This window comes from Hemiscyllium ocellatum, unplaced genomic scaffold (assembly GCF_020745735.1).
Source record: "Hemiscyllium ocellatum isolate sHemOce1 unplaced genomic scaffold, sHemOce1.pat.X.cur. scaffold_679_pat_ctg1, whole genome shotgun sequence".
In the NCBI taxonomy this organism is placed as follows: domain Eukaryota; kingdom Metazoa; phylum Chordata; class Chondrichthyes; order Orectolobiformes; family Hemiscylliidae; genus Hemiscyllium; species Hemiscyllium ocellatum.
In genome coordinates this window covers 31349-50000 of record NW_026869166.1, presented here as the reverse complement: position 1 = coordinate 50000, position 18652 = coordinate 31349, and the positions used below count along the sequence as shown (strand labels likewise).

Sequence of the window (18652 nt, the reverse complement as noted above, 5' to 3'; positions counted from 1 at the left end):
TCACACTCTCTCTCTCACACACTCTCTCTTACACACTCACACACACTCTCTCACACTCACACACTCTCTCTCACACTCACACACTCTCTCACACACTCTCATACTCTCTCACACACTCTCTCTTACACACTCTCATGCACTCTCTCTCACACTCACACACTCTCTCACACTCACCTACGTTTTCTCACACACTTTCTCTCACACTCATCCACTTTATCTCACACAATCTCTCTCACACTCTCTCTCACACTCACACACATTATCTCACACACTCTCTCTCACACTCTCACACACTCACTCTTACACACTCTCTCTCACACACTCCTCACACACACACACTCTCACTCAAACTCTCTCACACACTCGCACACACTCCCTCACACACTCACTATCTCACACTCTCTCTCACACACACACCCTCACACTCTCTCACAAACACTCACACACATTCTCTCTCACACTCACGCTCACTCACACACAATGTCTCACACTCTCTCTCACACTCACACACTCTCTCTCACACACTCGCCCTCACACACTCTCGCACACACTCTCAAACACTCTCTCTCACACCCTCTTACACTCTCTCTCACACAAACTCTCTCACTCTCACACACTCACACACTCTCACACACTCTCTCCCACACACTTTCGCACACACTCTCACATACACTCCCACACACTATATCACTCTCTCTCACAATCACTCTCAATCACACTCCCTCACACACACTATCTCTCACACACTCACACACAGTCTCACACACTCTCACTCACACACAATCACACACACTCTCTCACACACACAATCACACACACTCTCTCACACACATTCTCTCACACTCTCTCACATAAATGCTCACACACATTCCCTCACACACTTACTATCTCACACTCTCTCTCACACTCACTCACACTCTAATACTCTCACACACACTCTCTCACACATTCACACACACTATCTCACACTGTCTCTCACACACACTCTCTCAAACACACTCTCACACACTCTCTCACACACACTGCCCTGCACCCTCTCACACTCTCACTCTCTCACATACATTCTCACACACGCACACTCTCTCACACACACTCTCACTCTCACACTCTCTCTCACACTGTCTCACACCCTCTCACACACTCTTTCTCTCACATACTCTCTCTCACACACTCTGTCTCATACCCTCTCACACCCACTCACACACACTGCCCTGCACCCTCTCACACTCTCACTCTCTCACACACTCTTGATTAGATTAGATTACTTACAGTGTGGAAACAGGCCCTTCGGCCCAACAAGTCCACACCGACCCGCCGAAGTGCAACCCACCCATACCCCCACATTTACCCCTTACCTAACACTACGGGTAATTTAGCATGGCCAATTCACCTGACCCGCACATCTTTGTGACTGTGGGAGGAAACCGGAGCACCCGGAGGAAACCCACGCAGACACGGGGAGAACGTGCAAACTCCACACAGTCAGTCGCCTGAGTCGGGAATTGAACCCGGGTCTACAGGCGCTGTGAGGCAGCAGTGCTAACCACTGGGCCACCGTGCCGCCCCAAACACACTCACACACACACACACACTCTCACACTCTCTCACATATTCTCTCACACTCACACATTCCCTCTCTCACACGCTCACACAGTTGAGCCCAGCTCCCTCCTCCCTGTACCCAGCTCCCTCTTCCCTGAGCCCAGCTCCCTGTGCCCAGCTCCCTCCTCCCTGTGCCCAGCTCCCTCCTCCCTGAGCCCAGCTCCCTGTGCCCAGCTCCCTCCTCCCTGTGCCCAGCTCCCTCCTCCCTGTGCCCAGCTCCCTCCTCCCTGAGCCCAGCTCCCTCCTCCCTGTGCCCAGCTCCCTCCTCCCTGTGCCCAGCTCTCTCCTCCCTGTGCCCAGCTCCCTGAGCCCAGCTCCCTCCACCCTGTGCCCAGCTCCCTCCTCCCTGTGCCCAGCTCCCTCCTCCCTGAGCCCAGCTCCCTGTGCCCAGCTCCCTCCTCCCTGTGCCCAGCTCCCTCCTCCCTGTGCCCAGCTCCCTGAGCCCAGCTCCCTCCACCCTGTGCCCAGCTCCCTCCTCCCTGAGCCCAGCTCCCTCCTCCCTGTGCCCAGCTCCCTCCTCCCTGAGCCCAGCTCCCTCCTCCCTGTGCCCAGCTCCCTCCACCCTGTGCCCAGCTCCCTCCTCCCTGAGCCCAGCTCCCTCCGCCCTGAGCCCAGCTCCCTGTGCCCAGCTCCCTCCTCCCTGTGCCCAGCTCCCTCCACCCTGTGCCCAGCTCCCTCCTCCCTGAGCCCAGCTCCCTCCGCCCTGTACCCAGCTCCCTCCTCCATGAGCCCAGCTCCCTCCTCCCTGTGCCCAGCTCCCTCCACCCCTGCCTTGCCGCAGGGTTGTCTGAGTCAGTCCCTGCGACGTCCTGTTCAAACACGCACTCAGTTTTGCAACAGATCCTGCCCATGGGCCACGTTCCTCACCTCCGGAAAATTAACCGTTTCCTCATGACAGTATATCCACCACAACTAAACCTCACAGCGAGGAGACTCCCCCCTGTAACAGGGGTCCCCGAGGGAGAGACTCCCTCTGTAACAGGGGTCCCCGAGGGAGAGACTCCCTCTGTAACAGCGGTCCCCGAGGGAGAGACTCCCTCTGTAACAGGGGTCCCCGAGGGAGAGACTCCCTCTGTAACGGGGGTCCCCGAGGGAGAGACTCCCTCTGTAACGGGGGTCCCCGAGGGAGAGACTCCCTCTGTAACGGGGGTCCCCGAGGGAGAGACTCCCTCTGTAACAGGGGTCCCCGAGGGAGAGACTCCCTCTGTAACAGGGGTCCCCGAGGGAGAGACTCCCTCTGTAACAGCGGTCCCCGAGGGAGAGACTCCCTCTGTAACAGCGGTCCCCGAGGGAGAGACTCCCTCTGTAACGGGGGTCCCCGAGGGAGAGACTCCCTCTGTAACAGGGGTCCCCGAGGGAGAGACTCCCTCTGTAACAGGGGTCCCCGAGGGAGAGACTCCCTCTGTAACAGGGGTCCCCGAGGGAGAGACTCCCTCTGTAACAGGGGTCCCCGAGGGAGAGACTCCCTCTGTAACAGGGGTCCCCGAGGGAGAGACTCCCTCTGTAACAGGGGTCCCCGAGGGAGAGACTCCCTCTGTAACGGAGATCCCCGAGGGAGAGACTCCCTCTGTAACAGGGGTCCCCGAGGGAGAGACTCCCTCTGTAACAGGGGTCCCCGAGGGAGAGACTCCCTCTGTAACAGGGGTCCCCGAGGGAGAGACTCCCCTCTGTAACGGGGGTCAGTGAAGACGGGTATGGGTGAATGGGTCTGAAGAGGAGGGGGAAGGTGAAGATTAATTTGCGAAGCATTATGCTTTCGACAAACCCACGAGGGCAGGACGTACCCACCGCTCGGGTAACGTTGGAGCACAGGGAGACCTTGGGGTTCGAGGGCATCATTCTTTGATGTCCGTGTCACGGGCGGACGGGGGTGGGTGGTCTGTCAACACTTGCGTTGGCCACTCTCTCCTTCGTAACTCTGGCCCCATGAGTACAGGGAGTTGAGGACATCACGTTGGGGTTGTAGAAGACAGAGGAGGGGCTTCGTCTGGAATACCGTGCCCTGCTCTGGTTACAGGAAGGAATTTATTAAAGCGGGAGAGGGTTCGGAATAGATTTACCAGGGGAACGGAGGGTTTAAGCTACGAGGAGAGACTGGGAGTTTATTTCCCTGGAGCATTGAGGGGGTGACATTATAGAGGTTTATAAAACCATGAGGGGGCAGGGATAGGGGTAAATAGACAAGGTCTTTTCCCCCCCTGGGGTGGGGGAGTCCAGAACTAGAGGGGGGTAGGTTTAGGGTGAGAGGGGAAAGGGAGCTGAGGGGGGTAACTTTCTCACCCAGAGGGTGGTGCGTGTGTGGAATGAGCTGCCAGAGGAAGTGGTGGGGGCTGGTACAATGACAGCGTTGAAAAGGTGGATGGGGACAGGGATAGGAAGGGATTGGAGGGTCATAGGCCAAGGGCTGGCAAATGGGGGCTGGGTTAGGGTAGGGATATCTGGGTCGGCACGGATGTGATGGGCCGAATGGCCTGTTTCCGCGCTGTCTGATTCCATAGTCACGCAGAACGGGCAGTGAATCCGGTCTCTCTCTCTCTCTCTCTGTCTCTCTCTCTCTCTCTCTCTCTCTCTGTCTCCACACGTCAATAGGTGCAATTCCAGGGAACGTTCTGGAAGGCCTTCACTGTAATCCCTCTGTCATGAAGACAAGTGTCAACAGGAAACTTCAGAAAGAACATCACTGACTCCCAGAGAGATTCCCGCAGGATGTTAACCCCGTGCTGTCCCTGTCTCTGGGATTGGGGGGGGACAGTGTAGAGGGAGCTTTACTCTGTATCTAACCCCATGCTGTCCCTGTCCCTGGGATGGGGGGACAGTGTAGAGGGAGCTTTACTCTGTATCTAACCCCGTGCTGTCCCTGTCCCTGGGATGGGGGGGACAGTGTAGAGGGAGCTTTACTCTGTATCTAACCCCGTGCTGTCCCTGGGATGGGGGGGACAGTGTAGAGGGAGCTTTACTCTGTATCTAACCCCGTGCTGTCCCTGGGATGGGGGGACAGTGTAGAGAGAGAGCTTTCCTCTGTATCTAACCCCGCGCTGTCCCTGTCCCTGGGAGTGTTTGATGGGGGGACAGTGTAGAGGGAGAGAGAGAGACAAACAGAGAGAGAGAGAGAGACAGAGACAGAGAGAGAGAGACAGAGAGAGAGAGAGAGAGAGAGCGGGACAGGGAGAGAGAGAGAGAGAGAGACAGAGAGAGAGAGAGAGAGAGGGACGGGGGAGAGAGAGGGAGAGAGAGAGGGATAGGGAGAGAGGGATAGGGACAGGGAGAGAGAGAGAGAGGGACAGGGAGAGAGAGAGGAACAGAGAGAGAGAGGGAGAGAGGGACAGGGAGAGAGAGAGAGAGAGAGAGAGAGGGAGAGAGGGACATGGAGAGAGAGAGAGAGGGACAGGGAGAGAGAGAGAGGGACAGGGAGAGAGAGGGACAGGGAGAGAGAGGGACAGGGAGAGAGAGGGACAGAGAGACAGGGAGAGAGAGAGACAGGGAGAGAGAGAGATGGAGAGAAAGAGAGAGAGAGAGACACAGAGAGAGAGAGAGACAGACAGAAAGACAGAGAGAGATGGAGAGAGAGAGAGAGAGAGAGAGAGACCAACAGAGAAAGACAAACAGAGGGAGAGGGAGAGAGGGACAGGGAGAGAGAGAGGGAGAGAGAGAGGGATAGGGACAGGGAGAGAGAGAGAGAGTGGGACAGGGGGAGAGAGAGAGAGGGACAGCGAGAGAGAGAGGAACAGAGAGAGAGAGGGAGAGAGGGACATGGAGAGAGGGAGAGAGAGAGAGAGAGAGGGACAGGGAGAGAGAGGGACATTGAGAGAGGGAGAGAGTGAGAGAGGGACAGGGAGAGAAAGAGAGGGACAGGGAGAGAGAGAGAGGGACAGAGAGAGAGAGAGAGAGAGAGGGACAGGGAGAGAGAGGGACATTGAGAGAGAGAGAGAGAGAGAGAGGGACAGGGAGATGGAAAGAGAGAAAGAGAGAGAGAGGGATTGGGAGATAGAGTTTCAGAATGAAATAAAAATATAGAACGAGAGACCAACAGAGACAGACTGATAAAAATAAAGATAGAGAGAAGAGCGAGAGAGAAAAAGAGAGAGACTCAGATAGAGAGAGAGAGAGAAAGAGAGAGAGAGAGATGGAAGTGTGGTGAGCTGCAGCAGCCTGTTAGAAACTGTGTCCAATCTGTTGTGACAGATGTACAGACAGGGAGCTGGGAGGTAAACTCAGAGAGGGGCTGTCAGTGAGGGAGAGAGAGAGAGAGAGAGAGAGACAGAGACAGAGAGAGACAGAGAGAGAGAGAGAGAGAGAAGCCGCGTTTCCCACACCTGCACTCTCCGGTAGGACTGGGGATCTGCACAGGGGACAGAGACAGGCAGAGGGCACACAGAGTGTCGGGGCAGTGGGCACCAGAGGGTGGCAGTGGGTAGAGGACAGAGCGTGGGTGGGTGGGAGAGAGAGAGAGACAGTGTCTGTGTGAGAGAGAGAGGGACAGTGTGCGTGAGAGAGAGAGGGACAGTGTGTGTGTGAGAGAGAGAGGGACAGTGTGTGTTTGTGTGTGAGAGAGGGACAGTGTGTGTGTGTGTGAGAGAGGGACAGTGTGTGTTTGTGTGAGAGAGGGACAGTGTGTGTGTGTGTGAGAGAGGGACAGTGTGTGTGTGAGAGAGGGACAGTGTGTGTGTGAGAGAGGGACAGTATGTGTGTGTGAGAGAGAGAGGGACAGTGTGAGTGTGAGAGAGGGACAGTATGTGTGTGTGAGAGAGAGAGGGACAGTGTGAGTGTGTGTGACAGAGAGAGAGACAGCGTGTGTGTGTGAGAGAGAGAGGGACAGTGTGAGTGTGTGTGACAGAGAGAGAGACAGCGTGTGTCTGTGTGAGAGAGGGACAGTGTGTGTGTGTGTGAGAGAGAGAGAGACAGCGTGTGTCTGTGTGAGAGAGGGACAGTGTGTGTGTGTGTGAGAGAGGGACAGTGTGTGTGTGTGTGAGAGAGAGAGGAACAGTTTGTGTGTGAGAGAGAGGGACAGTGTGTGTGTGTGCGTGAGTGTGTGACTGTGTGTCTGTGGGAGTGGGTGTGTGTGTGGGTGTTTACACACACTCACACACCCACACACACACTCACATACAAACATACTCATCCCCACCCCCACTCCCACCTATACACACACCCACACACACACACACACACACACACACTCCCACACACCCCCAAACACACACTCACACACACTCAGGCACACAGACACTCCCACACACACTCCCACATGCACACTCCCACACACGCACACACACACTCACCCATACATACACTCACACGCACACACTCAAACACACACACACACACTCACTCAAACACACACACACACACACACACACACTCCCACACACACACACATTCCCACACACACACTTACACTCACACACACTCACACACAACCCCCACACACACACTCCCACACGCACATCCCCACACACTCACACACACATTCCCACACACACACACACACATACACACCCCCACACACGCACACACACTCACACACACACCCCACACACACACACACACACACACTCCCACACACTCCCACACACACACACACACACACACGCCCCCCTCCCAGTATTCTCCTCCTGCTGAAGGTGTTCCCTTTGCTGTCTGACAGGTCAGAGACAGACAGACGGTGGAGGGAGGGGCAGTGTACCCGTTGCCCACCTCACCCCCCACCCATGCCTCCCTGGGTGTACGCCCTCCTGCTGCCCGCGCTGGCGGGGGGTCACAACGAGACGGAGCTGGTGGCCCTGGAGGGCACCTGCCTGGTGGTGTGCGACTCCGACCCCCAGGCTCAGGCCCAGGCCCAGGCCCAGGCCCAGTCCCAGGAGGCCTCATCCCAGGCCTGGGCCCTGTCCGCCCGCCCGGCCCAGGGGGGAGGAGCGGTCGCCTTCTCCGCCGTCCGCTCCAGTCACCACGAGGCACCCGGAAACCGCAGCCACCCCATCTACTTCGACAAGGTCAGCATTTCGGGGAGGGGGATGGTGGGGGCCGGGGTGGGGTGGGGGTGGGGGGGTCACCGCGTCAGGGAGCGTCCGGGGTGGGGCAGTGTGTGTGTGTGGGCCATTTGGGTAATTAAGCATGGCCAACCCACCCTAACCTGCACATCCCTGGGCACTATGGGTAATTTAGCATGGCCAACCCACCCTAACCTGCACATCCCTGGGCACTATGGGTAATTTAGCATGGCCAATCCACCCTAACCTGCACATCCCTGGGCACTATGGGTAATTTAGCATGGCCAATCCACCCTAACCTGCACATCCCTGGGCACTATGGGTAATTTAGCACGGCCAACCCACCCTAACCTGCACATCCCTGGGCACTATGGGTAATTTAGCATGGCCAATCCACCCTAACCTGCACATCCCTGGGCACTATGGGTAATTTAGCATGGCCAATCGACCCTAACCTGCACATCCCTGGGCACTATGGGTAATTTAGCATGGCCAATCCACCCTAACCTGCACATCCCTGGGCACTATGGGTAATTTAGCACGGCCAACCCACCCTAACCTGCACATCCCTGGGCACTATGGGTAATTTAGCATGGCCAATCCACCCTAACCTACACATCCCTGGGCACTATGGGTAATTTAGCATGGCCAATCCACCCTAACCTGCATATCCATGGGCACTATGGGTAATTTAGCACGGCCAATCCACCCTAACCTGCACATCCCTGGGCACTATGGGGAGGGATGGAGTGGGGGGTTTGTGGGGAGGGGGTGGGGGGAGATGGTTCACACTGAGGGCTGTAGATGCTGGAGATCAGAGTCAAAACGTGTGGGGCTCTCTCTCTCATCCGCTTTCCATCTCCCTCCCCCACCCCCTCTCCCTCCCTCTCCCATTCCTCCTCGGTCTCCCCCTCCCTCCCTCTCCCACTCCTCCTCACTCTCCCCCTTCCCGTCCCTCCCTCCCCACCCCACTCCCCACCCCTCTCCCTCCCCCTCTCCCTCCCCGTCCCCCTCCCTGCCGCCCCCTGTAGGTGCTGGTGAACATAGGCAGCCATTTCCAGCGAGAGGCTGGTGCGTTCGTTGCCCCTCGGAGGGGCATCTACTGTTTCACCTTCCACGTGGTCAAGGTCTACAACAGGCAGACCCTCCAGGTACCGGGAAGGTGGGGGGGTGGGGTGGCAAGGGGTGGGGTCAGGAGGGTACAGGCACTGCCAGAGGGGGGCCACGGTGAGTGGGAGTTTCCGGGGAGAGGGTGAGACCCTGGCCTTTGACCCTCTGTGGTCACAATGGCTGACCTCTGAGAGTCTGGGGTCAGGGGGCGCGATGGCTGACCTTTCACCCTCTGGGAATATCGGGTCGGGAGGGCGATAGCTGACCTTTCACCCTCTGGGAATCTGGGGTCAGAGGGGTGATGGCTGACCTTTCACCCTCTGAGAGTCTGGGGTCAGGGGACGCGATGGCTGACCTTTCACCCTCTGGGAATCTGGGGTCGGGGGGGGACGATGGCTGACCTTTCACCCTCTGGGAATATGGGGTCAGGGGGCACGATGGCTGACCTCTCACCCTCTCAGAGTCTGAGGTCAGGGGGCGTGATGGCTGACCTTTCACCCTCTGGGAATCTGGGGTCGGGGAGGACGATGGTTGACCTTTCACCCTCTGGGAATCTGGGGTCAGGTGGGGACGCGATGGCTGACCTTTCACCCTCTGGGAATCTTGGGTCGGGGATGGCGATAGCTGAACTTTTACCATCTGAGAGTCTGGGGTCAGGGGGTGCGATGGCTGATCTTTCACCCTCTGGGAATATGGGGTCAGGAGGGGCCGATGCCTGCCCTTTCACCCTCTGGGAATATGGGGCCGGGGGCACGATGGCTGACCTTTCACCCTCTCAGAGTCTGGGGTCAGGGGGCGTGAAGGCTGCCCTGTTACCCTCTGGGAATCTGGGGTCGGGCGGGGCTATGGCAGACCTTTCACCCTCTGGGAACCTGGGGTCAGGGGACGCAATGGCTGACCTTTCACCCTCTGGGAATCTGGGGTCAGGGGGGTCATGGCTGACCTTTCACCTTCTGAGAGTCTGGGGTCAGGGGGGTGATGGTTGACCTTTCACCCTCTGGGAATCAGGGGTCAGAGGACGCGATGGCTGACCTTTCACCCTCTGGGAATCTGGGGTCGGGGGGTCATGGCTGACCTTTCACCCTCTGGGAATTTGGGGTCAGAGGACGAAATGGCTGACCTTTCACCTTCTGGGAATCTGGGGTCAGGGGGGTCATGGCTGACCGTTCACCCTCTGGAAATCTGCGGTCGGGGGGTGATGGTTGACCTTTCACCCTTTGGGAATCTGGGGTCGGGCGGGGCTATGGCTGACCTTTCACCCTCTGGGAACCTGGGGTCAGGGGACACGATGGCTGACCTTTCACCCTCTGGGAACCTGGGGTCAGGGGACGCGATGGCTGACCTTTCACCCTCTGGGAATCTGGGGTCAGGGGGGGTCATGGCTGACCTTTCACCCTCTGGGAATCTGGGGTCAGAGGGCGGTGATGGCTGAACTTTCACCCTCTGGGAATCTGGGGTCAGGGGACGCGATGGCTGACCTTTCACCCTCTGGGAATCTGGGGTTGGGGGGTCATGGCTGACCTTTCACCCTCTGGGAATCTGGGGTCAGGGGGGTCATGGCTGACCTTTCACCCTCTGGGAATATGGGGTCAGGTGGCGACGTGATGGCTGACCTTTCACCCTCTGGGAATCTGGGGTCAAAGGACGCGATGGCTGACCTTTCACCCTCTGGGAATCTGGGGTCAGAGGACGCGATGGCTGACCTTTCACCCTCTGGGAATCTGGGGTCAGGGGGTCATGGCTGACCTTTCACCCTCTGGGAATCTGGGTTCAGGGGACGCGATGGCTAACCTTTCACCCTCTGGGAATCTGGGGTCGGGGGGCACGATGGCTGACTTCTCACCCTCTCAGAGTCTGAGGTCAGGGGGCGTGATGGCTGACCTTTCACCCTCTGAGAGTCTGGGGTCGGGGGGTCATGGCTGACCTTTCACCCTCTGGGAATCTGATGTCGGGGAGTGATGGTTGACCTTTCACCCTCTGGGAATCTGGGGTCGGGCGGGGCTATGGCTGACCTTTCACCCTCTGGGAACCTGGGGTCAGGGGACGCGATGGCTGACCTTTCACCCTCTGGGAATCTGGGGTCGGGGGGGGACGATGGCTGACCTTTCACCCTCTGGGAATCTGGGGTTGGGGGGTCATGGCTGACCTTTCACCCTCTGGGAATCTGGGGTCAGGGGGGTCATGGCTGACCTTTCACCCTCTGGGAATATGGGGTCAGGTGGCGACGTCATGGCTGACCTTTCACCCTCTGGGAATCTGGGGTCAAAGGACGCGATGGCTGACCTTTCACCCTCTGGGAATCTGGGGTCAGAGGACGCGATGGCTGACCTTTCACCCTCTGGGAATCTGGGGTCAGGGGGGTCATGGCTGACCTTTCACCCTCTGGGAATCTGGGGTCAGGGGACGCGATGGCTAACCTTTCACCCTCTGGGAATCTGGGGTCGGGGGGCACGATGGCTGATTTCTCACCCTCTCAGAGTCTGAGGTCAGGGGGCGTGATGGCTGACCTTTCACCCTCTGAGAGTCTGGGGTCGGGGGGTCATGGCTGACCTTTCACCCTCTGGGAATCTGATGTCGGGGGGTGATGGTTGACCTTTCACCCTCTGGGAATCTGGGGTCGGGCGGGGCTATGGCTGACCTTTCACCCTCTGGGAATCTGGGGTCGGGAGGGGACGATGGCTGACCTTTCACCCTCTGGGAATATGGGGTCGGGGGCACGATGGCTGACCTTTCACCCTCTCAGAGTCTGAGGTCAGGGGGCGTGATGGCTGACCTTTCACCCTCTCAGAGTCTGGGGTCAGGGGACGCTATGGCTGACCTTTCACCCTCTGGGAATCTGGGGTCGGAGGGGGACGATGGCTGACCTTTCACCCTCTGGGAATCTGGGGTCAGGTGGGGACGCAATGGCTGACCTTTCACCCTCTGGGAATCTTGGGTTGGGGGATGGCGATAGCTGACCTTTCACCATCTGAGAGTCTGGGGTCAGGGGACGCGATGGCTGATCTTTCACCCTCTGGGAATATGGGGCCGGGGGCATGATAGCTGACCATTCACCCTCTCAGAGTCTGGGGTCAGGGGGCGTGAAGGCTGCCCTTTCACCCTCTGGGAATCTGGGGTCGGGCAGGGCTATGGCTGACCTTTCACCCTCTGGGAACCTGGGGTCAGGGGACGCGATGGCTGACCTTTCACCCTCTGGGAATCTGGGGTCAGGGGGTCATGGCTGACCTTTCACCCTCTGGGAATCTGGGGTCGGGGGGGTCATGGCTGACCTTTCACCCTCTGGGAATCTGGGGTCGGGTGGGGACGTGATGGCTGACCTTTCACCCTCTGAGAGTCTGGGGTCAGGGGGGTGATGGCTGACCTTTCACCCTCTGGGAATCTGGGGTCACAGGACGCGATGGCTGACCTTTCACCCTCTGGGAATCTGGGGTCAGGGGAGTCATGGCTGACCTTTCACCCTCTGGGAATCTGGGGTCAGAGGACGAGATGGCTGACCTTTCACCCTCTGGGAATATGGGGTCAGGGGGGTCATGGCTGACCTTTCACCCTCTATGAATCTGGGGTCGGGGGGGGTCATGGATGACCTTTCACCCTCTGGGAATATGGCGTCGGTGGGGACGATGGCTGGCCTTTCACCCTCTGGGAATCTGGGGTCTGGAGGGGCGATGGCTGACCTTTCACCCTCTGGGAATCTGGGGTCTGGAGGGGCGATGACTGACCTTTCACCTTCTGAGAGTCTGGGGTCAGGGGACGCGATGGCTGACCTTTCACCCTCTGGGAATCTGGGGTTGGGAGGGGTGATGGCTGACCTTTCACCCTCTGGGAATTTGGGTTCAGGGTTGACCTTTCATCCTCTGGGAATCTGGGGTTGGGGGGGGTGCAATGGCTGACCTTTCACCCTCTGGGAATCTGGGGTCAGAGGACGCGATGGCTGACCTTTCACCCTCTGGGAATCTGGGGTCGGGGGGGTCATGGCTGACCTTTCACCCTCTGGGAATCTGGGGTCGGGGGGTGATGGTGGACCTTTCACCCTCTGGGAATCTGGGGTCGGGGGGGACGATGCCTGACCTTTCACCCTCTGGATATATGGGGTCGGGGGCACGATGGCTGACCTCTCACCCTCTCAGAGTCTGTGGTCAGGGGGCGTGATGGCTGACCTTTCACCCTCTGAGAGTCTGGGGTCAGGGGACGCTATGGCTGACCTTTCACCCTCTGGGAATCTGGGGTCGGGGGGGACGATGACTGACCTTTCACCTTCTGAGAGTCTGGGGTCAGAGGACGCGATGGCTGACCTTTCACCCTCTGGGAATCTGGGGTTGGGAGGGGTGATGGCTGACCTTTCACCCTCTGGGAATTTGGGTTCAGGGCTGACTTTTCATCCTCTGGGAATCTGGGGTTGGGGGGGGTGGTGCAAAGGCTGACCTTTCACCCTCTGGGAATCTGGGGTCGGGGGACGCGATGGCTGACCTTTCACCCTCTGGGAATCTTGGGTCGGGGGATGGCGATAGCTGACCTTTCACCATCTGAGAGTCTGGGGTCAGGGGGTGCGATGGCTGATCTTTCACCCTCTGGGAATATGGGGTCAGGGGACACGATGGCTGACCTTTCACGCTCTGGGAATATGGGGCCGGGGGCATGATGGTTGACCTTTCACCCTCTCAGAGTCTGGGGTCAGGGGGCGTGAAGGCTGCCCTTTCACCCTTTGGGAATCTGGGGTCGGGCGGGGCTATGGCTGACCTTTCACCCTCTGGGAACCTGGGGTCAGGGGACGCGATGGCTGACCTTTCACCCTCTGGGAATCTGGGGTCGGGTGGGGACGTGATGGCTGACCTTTCACCCTCTGAGAGTCTGGGGTCAGTGGGGTGATGGCTGACCTTTCACCCTCTGGGAATCTGGGGTCAGAGGATGTGATGGCTGACCTTTCACCCTCTGGGAATCTGAGAACAGGTGGGTCATGGCTGACCTTTCACCCTCTGGGAATCTGGGGTCAGAGGACGAGATGGCTGACCTTTCACCCTCTGGGAATATGGGGTCAGGGGGGTCATGGCTGACCTTTCACCCTCTGGGAACCTGGGGTCGGGGACGCGATGGCTGACCTTTCACCCTCTGGGAATATGGCGTCGGTGGGGGCGATGGCTGGCCTTTCACCCTCTGGGAATCTGGGGTCTGGAGGGGCGATGGCTGACCTTTCACCCTCTGGGAATCTGGGGTCGGGGGGGACGATGACTGACCTTTCACCTTCTGAGAGTCTGGGGTCAGGGGACGCGATGGCTGACCTTTCACCCTCTGGGAATCTGGGGTTGGGAGGGGTGATGGCTGACCTTTCACCCTCTGGGAATTTGGGTTCAGGGCTGACTTTTCATCCTCTGGGAATCTGGGGTTGGGGGGGGGGGGTGCAAAGGCTGACCTTTCACCCTCTGGGAATCTGGGGTTGGGAGGGGTGATGGCTGACCTTTCACCCTCTGGGAATTTGGGTTCAGGGCTGACTTTTCATCCTCTGGGAATCTGGGGTTGGGGGGGGGGGGTGCAAAGGCTGACCTTTCACCCTCTGGGAATCTGGGGTCGGGGGACGCGATGGCTGACCTTTCACACTCGGAGAGTCTGGGGTCAGGCAGAGTGTTGGCTGACCTTTTACCCTCTGGGAATCTGAGGATGCAATGGCTGACCTCTCACCGTCGGGAAATCTGGGGTCAAGGGTTAGGCTGGAGATGGGGTGCTCACACCCCCTCCCCCATCATGGACTCTGGAGGCCAACAGTTAAAAATGGCGGCCATGTTCCTTTGGCATGATGTCTGACACATCTCTCTCTCTCTCTCTCTCCTCTCCCCCCCCCCCCCCCCCCCGCCCCCCAGGTGAGCCTGGTTGTGAACGGGAAGCCGGTGATATCGGCGTTTGCTGGTGACCAGGAGGTGACTCGGGAAGGAGCGGCCAATGGCGGCCTGGTCCACATGGAGCAGGGAGAGTGGGCCTCGCTGCAGCTGGACAGGGGCAGCCTGAGGGGGGGCTGGAAATACTCCACGTTCTCCGGCTTCCTGCTGTTCCCGCTCTGAGGGCAGGCTTCACCCGGGACGACTAGGCCCCAGGGCAGCACACTGACCCAACTCCCTCAGCGCACCGACCCACCCAACTCCCCCCTCAATATTCCCCACCTTGTCTGGCTTCCTGCTGTTCCCGCTCTGAGGCCAGGCTTCACCCGGGACGACTAGGCCCCAGCGCAGCACACTGACCCGACTCCCACAACATCACCTCACCCAACTCCCCCCTGCACACATGTCCCAAACTAACTCCCTCGACCACCACCACACACCTCACCCTGTGTCCTGACCCTCTTCCCCTCCCCCCACCCGCCCTCCAACAGGCGGCGACGGGTAATTGGACAGACGGTTGGAGGGGTCCTCATCAGGTGGTGAAGGTGGAAGCGCTCGCTAGTGCCCCTGGAGGGCAGTGAGGGGTGAGGAGAGACGGAGAATGGGGCAGAGTAGGCCCCTCCAATCCGCACGGCCTGTCCATCCCATCCCTTAACAACCTGCCTTCCGTCCTCTTGGCGCCTTTCCCATGATGCTTTGGGGCTTCACCTGCTGTGTATGAGCCTCCGGAACCCCTTGGCGCCTTTCCCATGATGCTTTGGGGCCTCCCCTGTCCCATATGGCCCTCAGGAACCCCTCGGCTCCTTTCCCATAATGCTTTGGGGTCTCCTGTGCTCTGTATTGCCCTCTGGAACCCCTCGGCTCCTTTCCCATGATGCTTTGGGGCCTCCCCTGTTCCGCATGAGCCTCCGGATCCCCCTTGGCACCTTTCCCATGATGCTTTGGGGCCTCCCCTGGTCCGTAAGGGCCTCCAGAGCCGCTTGGCTTGTTTCCCATGATGCTTTTGGGCCACCCCTAATTCGTGTGGGGCTCCGGAACCCCTTGGTGCATTTCCCATGATCCACTGGGGCATTCCCTGCTACGTATGAGCCTCCGGATCCCCCTTGGCACCTTTCCCACGATGCTTCGGGGTCTTCCCTGCTCTCTGTGAGCCTCCGGACGCCATTGGCGAGTTTCCCATCATCCTCTGGGGCCCCCACCCCGGTGCTGCGTACGGACCTCTGTAACTACAGGGCACCTTTCCCATGATGCTTTGGGGGCATTCCCTGCTAATTATGGGCCCCCCCCACCGACAGCCCTTGGCCCATTTCCCACGATGCTCAGGGCGCGTCCCTGAAGGTTGCAGTCCTTGCGGAGAGCGGGCGGCCATTTTAGGCCCCAGAGCACCGTGGGCCATGCGTCAACCAGCAAGGGGTGGGGGTGGGTGGGACAAGGGGGGGTTGGAGATCTCTTTCGGAGGGTCGATAAAACCGAGAGAAAGACCGACTGGGGAGCGGGGAGATGAAGTTGCGCGCCCCACACCCCCTCATCGCCAGGCCCTGGCGGGACAGAGGTGGGACAGGGGTCAGAGGTCGGACTGTGGGTGAGGAGGTCAATCCATTGGGAACTGGAACGCCATTGGCTGATTATCAGGCTCAAGGCCTGAGCCAAGGCATCGAGTCAAGACTGTGGCTATTGGCTCACGAGAGAGAGTTAGTAAGGGGGGGTTAGAGAGACCTCCCCAGATACAGGAGTGTGTGTGTGTGTGTGTGTCTGTGTGTGTGTGTGTGTGTGCGTGTGTGTGTGTGAGAGAGAGGGAGAGGGGTTGGGAGAATCACCGGACAATGGGAAAGTGGGAATGGATGGACTCCGTGATGGAAAGTTGTCCCACATGGTTCAGGAAATGATGGACGGGGATATCGTCCTGGATCTCAGAGTGAGGCAACACGTTATCGAACCTAAACTGCTCACTTTGACCCATCCTGGGGAAATAATTGATCGCTTTCAGTCCTGACCTGGTCAAATGCTTTGGCCGGGAGAGAAATTGGGAAATAAATGTGACCATTAATTACAAAAGGGGTGGTCTGTCTTCATGGCACCTTCCTCAGGCACACGGCCACACACTGTACTCTGTAACAGGGATCCCCGAGGGAGAGACTCCCTCTGTAACGGGGGTCCCCGAGGGAGAGACTCCCCTCTGTAACGGGGGTCCCCGAGGGAGAGACTCCCCTCTGTAACAGGGGACCCCAGGGAGAGACTCCCCTCTGTAACAGGGGACCCCAGGGAGAGACTCCCTCTGTAACGGGGGTCCCCGAGGGAGAGACTCCCTCTGTAACAGGGATCCCCGAGGGAGAGACTCCCTCTGTAACAGGGATCCCCGAGGGAGAGACTCCCCTCTGTAACAGGGGACCCCAGGGAGAGACTCCCTCTGTAACAGGGATCCCCGAGGGAGAGAGACTCCCTCTGTAACGGGGGTCCCCGAGAGAGAGACTCCCTCTTTAACAGTGTAGAGGGAGCTTTACTCTGTATCTAACCCCGTGCTGTCTCTGTCCCTGGGAGTGTTTGATGGGGGGACAGTGTAGAGGGAGCTTTACTCTGTATCTAACCCCGTGCTGACCCTCTCCCTGGAATCGGGAGGGACAGTGTAGAGGGAGCTTTACTCTGTATCTAACCCCGTGCTGACCCTCTCCCTGGAATCGGGAGGGACAGTGTAGAGGGAGCTTTACTCTGTATCTAACCCCGTGCTGTCCCTGGGAGTGTTTGATGGGGGGACAGTGTAGAGGGAGCTTTACTCTGTATCTAACCCCGTGCTGACCCTCTCCCTGGAATCGGGAGGGACAGTGTAGAGGGAGCTTTACTCTGTATCTAACCCCGTGCTGTCTCTGTCCCTGGGAGTGTTTGATGGGGGGACAGTGTAGAGGAAGCTTTACTCTGTATCTAACCCCGTGCTGTCCCTGTCCCTGTGATGGGGGGACAGTGTAGAGGGAGCTTTACTCTGTATCTAACCCCGTGCTGTCCCTGTCCCTGGGATGGGGGGACAGTGTAGAGGGAGCTTTACTCTGTATCTAACCCCGTGCTGTCCCTGGGATGGGGGGGGGACAGTGTAGAGGGAGCTTTACTCTGTATCTAACCCAATGCTGTCCCTGGGATGGGGGGGACAGTGTAGAGGGAGCTTTACCCTGTATCTAACCCAATGCTGTCCCTGGAATCGGGAGGGACAGTGTAGAGGGAGCTTTACTCTGTATCTAACCCCGTGCTGTCCCTGGGATGGGGGGGGGACAGTGTAGAGGGAGCTTTACTCTGTATCTAACCCAATGCTGTCCCTGGGATGGGGGGGACAGTGTAGAGGGAGCTTTACTCTGTATCTAACCCCGTGCTGTCCCTGTCCCTGGGATGGGGGGACAGTGTAGAGGGAGCTTTACTCTGTATCTAACCCCGTGCTGTCCCTGGGATGGGGGGGGGGACAGTGTAGAGGGAGCTTTACTCTGTATCTAACCCAATGCTGTCCCTGGGATGGGGGGGGACAGTGTAGAGGGAGCTTTACCCTGTATCTAACCCAATGCTGTCCCTGGAATCGGGAGGGACAGTGTAGAGGGAGCTTTACTCTGTATCTAACCCCGTGCTGTCCCTGGGATGGGGGGGGGACAGTGTAGAGGGAGCTTTACTCTGTATCTAACCCAATGCTGTCCCTGGGATGGGGGGGACAGTGTAGAGGGAGCTTTACCCTGTATCTAACCCAATGCTGTCCCTGGGATGGGGGGGACAGTGTAGAGGGAGCTTTACTCTGTATCTAACGCCGTGCTGTCCCTGTCCCTGGGATGGGGGGGACAGTGTAGAGGGAGTTAAGCCTGGAATGTGAGTTGCTATACAGCAGGGATGGGGAATGAAGCTGGGGATTTGGCAGGGACTGGTTCTGGTACACCAGGGCACCGCGGAGAGATGCCGTTTCCAGTCCATCACCCTGATCGGAAAACTGTGAGAGATTCGCGGGACGTCCCGTCTCATTCCAGTCCGGATTCATTTCCTGCTGATCAAGGCTGTACCTCAAGGCAGATTTCCCACCACGTTTTCGCACACAAACGTGCCTAAAATACAGAGGTTTCACAA

The 18652-nt window shown here is 58.4% G+C and overlaps 1 protein-coding gene across 1 annotated transcript; it reads left to right on the top strand.

Annotated features, from left to right (window-relative positions):
• Positions 1-7310: 7310 nt before the first annotated feature.
• On the top strand, positions 7311-14749 carry LOC132814100 (cerebellin-1-like). Its single transcript, XM_060823375.1, has 3 exons — positions 7311-7592; positions 8621-8740; positions 14552-14749. The coding sequence occupies exons 1-3, from the start codon at positions 7311-7313 to the stop codon at positions 14747-14749; spliced, it is 600 nt and encodes a 199-aa protein (XP_060679358.1).
• Positions 14750-18652: the final 3903 nt, after the last annotated feature.

Coding starts and splice junctions, on each gene's coding strand:
- LOC132814100 (XM_060823375.1), top strand. CDS start 7,311: ATGCCTCCCTGGGTGTACGCCCTCCTGCTGCCCGCGCTGGCGGGGGGT. Junction 7,593..8,620: donor ACCCCATCTACTTCGACAAG/GTCAGCATTTCG, acceptor CGCCCCCTGTAG/GTGCTGGTGAACATAGGCAG. Junction 8,741..14,551: donor ACAACAGGCAGACCCTCCAG/GTACCGGGAAGG, acceptor CCCGCCCCCCAG/GTGAGCCTGGTTGTGAACGG.